Source organism: Otolemur garnettii, unplaced genomic scaffold (genome assembly GCF_000181295.1).
Source record: "Otolemur garnettii isolate 467f Iridium unplaced genomic scaffold, OtoGar3 scaffold00018, whole genome shotgun sequence".
Lineage (NCBI taxonomy): Eukaryota > Metazoa > Chordata > Mammalia > Primates > Galagidae > Otolemur > Otolemur garnettii.
In genome coordinates, this window is record NW_003852413.1 from 27745987 (window position 1) to 27750403 (window position 4417).

At 44.7% G+C, this 4417-nt stretch overlaps 1 protein-coding gene across 2 annotated transcripts in view; it reads right to left on the reverse strand.

Annotated features, from left to right (window-relative positions):
- Window positions 1-254: 254 nt before the first annotated feature.
- Window positions 255-4417, reverse strand: part of SLC35B1 (solute carrier family 35 member B1) — an 8866-nt gene continuing 4703 nt past the window's right edge. Inside the window, exons 6-9 of one of the 2 annotated variants that reach the window (XM_003786484.3) lie at window positions 3773-3899; window positions 2976-3082; window positions 2639-2792; window positions 255-833 (exon numbers count right to left, since the gene is read on the reverse strand). In XM_003786484.3, coding sequence (XP_003786532.1) covers window positions 781-833; window positions 2639-2792; window positions 2976-3082; window positions 3773-3899 — 441 coding nt within the window. In that variant the 3' untranslated portion in view covers window positions 255-780. The remainder of the gene's footprint in view (window positions 834-2638; window positions 2793-2975; window positions 3083-3772; window positions 3900-4417) is intronic. The other variant, XM_012803201.2, reaches the window with a different exon arrangement.

Consider the following 4417-nt stretch of genomic DNA (forward strand, 5'->3'; position numbering starts at 1 on the left):
TAGGACGGATTAATCCAGCCTCTCCAGGAAGGGACCAGGAAGACTGAGAATAGATGGAAAGATGGAGGGAGAGGATCAGGAAAAATACATGCACATTTTCCAAAGCTGCTCCTGTTACATGCACTGGGTCTCCACTCCAGTCTTGGTCGAGCTTTGGCTAAAGAAGAGGCAGTAGGGAAAGGAAAACAAAGCAGACCCACAGGCTCAGGGCTTTTTACCCCAACTTCAAGAAACATTTAAGGACAGAACATATCTTCAGTTTTTTGTGTAAAATATTTGCCCATCAGAGCTTTAAGAAATAAAGAGATCTTTACATTCTCTGGCTCTGACCAACAGCCACCTGCCTTAGCATATGCAGAGTTTCGACGATTGGAACAGAGGCTGCTAACACAAAATACAACCTCCCTCTAATGCTCGAGCTCTTGGGGGAATTATCCACACAACTGTGTTAACGCCACCTGAGAGCAGCAGCTTGGATGACGAGCAGCAAGCTCTGCCTCTCCCTTTACTCTAAGTGCCATAGAATGTGCTCCAGGGCACCAAGAACAAAAGCCACCAACACTATCTTATTAAAATCCAAGTACTTTTTTTTTTTTTTAAGAATATGTAATTTTGCTTCCTTTCCTTTTTTTTTTTCTTTTTGTTTTCTTTTTGTTTGTTTGTTTTTTTTAAAAGACTGGAACTCAGATCCTTACTCCTAATAAGTCCCTTTTCCCAAGAGATGTCACTGTTTGAGATAACAACTTAAATATTCTTGACGTGGAGGTGGTCTCTCTCTTCCTAGTGGGATGTCTTCTTGGCTCCTTTCCCAAATTTGGCATCAAGACCAAGACCTATGAAAAGGGAGAAAATGAGCTCAATTTTATGGAGGGAAATGAAACCTATCAATGATGGGAAAGCGTGGGGGTAGTCAGTCTTGGTTCTCCAAAACTGGAGTTTTAAATAAAATAAACTTCAGAACATTTGTTTTATATAATGTCCTCAGAGACAACACAATGGCATCAAATGAAAAAATCACCAGGGTACTGTTTATCACACACGCACATATATATACGCATACAAAGAGAGTGCCAAAAAAGTATACATGTTTTTTAAAAGGAAGAAGATGGTTATAATTGTAATATTCAAGTCACATTTGACTTCTGCAATTATAAGAGATACATTATATGGCTGGGTGTAGTGGCTCACGCCTATAATTTTAGCATTCTGGGAAACCAAGGTGGGTGTATTACTTGAGCTCAGAAGTTTGAGACCATCCTGAACAAGTGCAAGACTCTGTTTCTACTAAAAATAGAAAAAAACAAAACAAAACAAAACAAAATAAACTAAGGCAAGGTGACTGCTTGAACTCAAGAGTTTAAAGTTGCTGTGAGCTATCATAATGCCATGGCACTCTACCCAGGGCCAAAGAGTGAGATTCTGTCTCAGAAAAAAAAAAAAAGAAATACAGGATACAATATACAATACAACAATGTTACTGGTGTGTGTGTGTGCACATATGTATGTTTATTTATTTATTATTATTTTTTTTTAGAGACAAAGTCTCACTTTTTCGCTCTCAATAGAGTGCTGTGGCATCAGAGCTCACAGCAACCTCCAGCTCTTGGGCTTAGGAGATTCTCTTGCCTCAGCCTCCCGAGTTGCTGGGACTACAGGTGCCTGCCACAACACCCAGCTATTTTTTTGTTGTTGCAGTTTGGCTGGGGCAGGGTTTGAACCCGCCACCCTCGGTATAGGGCCGGCACCCTACTCACTGAGCCACAGGCGCCACCCTATATGTTTATTTTAATTCCATTTTTTAAGATAGAGTCTCACTTTGTTGCCCTTGGGCACAGTGCCACGTCATCACAGCTCACAACAACCTCAAACTCTTGGGCTCAAGTGATCCCCTTGCCTGGACCTCCCGAGTAACTGGGACTATAGGCATTACAGCTCACAGCAACCTCCAACTCCTGGGCTCAAGCGAGTCTCCTGCCTCCGCCTCCCAAGTAGCTGGGACCACAGGCGCCCGCCACAACGCCCGGCTATTTTTTGGTTGCAGCCGTCATTGTTGTTTGGCGGGTCCAGGCTGGGGATTCGAACCCGCCACCTTAGGTGTACGTGGCTGGCGCCTTAGCCGGTTGAGCTATAGGCGCCGAGCCACTATTTTCTATTTTTAAGAGACGGGGTTTCGCTCTTGCTCAGGCTGGTCTTAAACTTGTAAATTGAAGCAATCCACCTCCCTCAGCCTCCCAAAGTGCTAGGATTCCAGGTGTGAGCCACCACACCTCGCCATTATCAGTATATATATTGAATATTACAATTTTAATGCAATTTTTTCCTTCCTTAAAACGTGTATACTTTTTTTGGCACCCTCTGTATACATAAAAATAGAGCAAGACTGAAAGAAAGGTGGAGTCAAAATTTCTAAGCTCTTTCTTGCTCATCTATACCAGCATAAGCTGGTAGGGAATAAACATAATAATTCTGTCCTGCTCGAAGTCTGGGGAAATCCAAGTCTTTGGAAGGAAACTGCTAAGAAGAAATGTGCATTAGGAAGGCTGCATTAGAAACAGTGCTTCCTTTCCTCTTTCAAAAGTGTTCTCTGACCTAACTACACCAAGGGCCTAGAGAGATGCCTGCTCTGAATGGAACTTACCCAGGAACACAAGTATGGTGCCCACCCACTGCATGGAGCTGATGGGGTTGGCAAAGAGGATCACAGAAGCCAAGATCGTAAAGAACTTTCGAGTTGTGGTGATGATAGAGCAGGTCAGGGGACCAAAATATACAACTGTCATGAAGATGAAGCTCTACAGAAAGACAGAGAAAGGTGCAGTTAGGCTGGTTGTCAGATATCTACCATGAGGTTCAAGTCTGTAACAAACACCAGGGCTAATCTTGTCAATCTCCTTCTTCCAGGTAGCCTACTAGTTTTTTTTTAGGGAACCAGCTGCCACAATGGGAAGCCAAACCATCCCCTCTCAAGCACTCACCTGACCCAGGGCACTAGTCAGGCCAAAGAGCAGGATGTTATAGATGATGGAGGGGAACCTCTCAGCAAAGCTCAAGAACTCCCAGAGCTCCCCAGTGAACAGGATTCCTGGGAAGAAATGTCAAAAGATGAATGGCATGTCTGTGTGCCCATACATCCCCCCAACTCTCCTGCACATGGCCTCTTAGTATAGTGAAGGAAGGTAGAGGCTGGGAAAGGATATGAGTGGGTTTGTATTCTTATCCTTCTCATTTTTCTCTGAAAAACTAAAGACTCAATTTTGTGAGAAAGGCTTGAAAGTTAACGAGTTACTTCCACCAAAGGGATTGAAAGTAGAAATCCTCAGATATCAGGGAGGTGCTAGCCCATACATTCCTCACTCAAGGTCATCTCCAGCCAGCAGCAGCTCCTCCACTAACCCTGTGTGTTGTACTTTCTACAAGGGCCCAGATTTGTTAGGAAGTTATGATTTCAAAACAAATGCATTCATGTTTGAGGTGTAGTCAGTGTATGAAGTAAGCCTCTTTCCTGTGAGTGAGCTCTATACCTGTGTCTCCTTTCTATCCTGAGAGGGAGCATCCCCAGGTATCATGTGTATTTTACACCTGTGTCTTTCCATGATATCTGACACAGGTCTGTTAGTTACAGTACCAAGCAAATCCTGTCAGTGCAAGTTTTTCCCAGGAAGGTTTCACAAACGCTTGGACAGAAGGACAACTGACAGCTATAGGAATCAACTGGATGAGGGCAGTGTGCCTTCTGGTGATGCATGGTAAAAACAGCAAAACTGCTCCTTACCAGCTCCCAGCAGCAATGTTGACCAAAGGTTGATGTTCAACATCATGTGGTTGGAGCCTGTTTGGTAATGAGCCCGCATATGGTCCTGGGAAACACCTGTCAGGCCGTCCAGGGTCAGAGACAACAGCTGGGAAAGAATGGGAGTGGCCTGCTGTGAGGTAGCAAACAGGGCCCCTTCCTAACCCAGAACACAGGTAGCCTCGTTCTGAGGCTCCTCAGAAAGCTGCTGCCTTGGTTCAGTGCCTATAGCTCAAGCGGCTAAGGCACGAGCAACATACACCAGAGCTTGTGGGTTCGAATCCAGCCCAGGCCTGCCAAACAATGACAACTACAACCAAAAAATAGCTGCACGCTGTGGCAGGCACCTGTAGCCCCAGCTATTTGGGAGGCTGAGGCAAGAGAATCGCATAAGCCCAGGAGTTGGAAGTTGCTGTGAACTGTGATGCCAAAGCACTCTACCCAGGGTAACAGCTTGAGGCTCTGTCTCATAAAAAAAGAAAAGAAAAAGGAAAGCTGTTGCCTCAAGATGGAGTCATTTGGTCACTGGTAGAGGGTAAGAAGACACCATGCTAGCTCCCTGCTTCTCCCAGGCATTGGGCTGACAGGCTAACTGAGCTACATAATGATTCTGCAATCGAAGTAGAG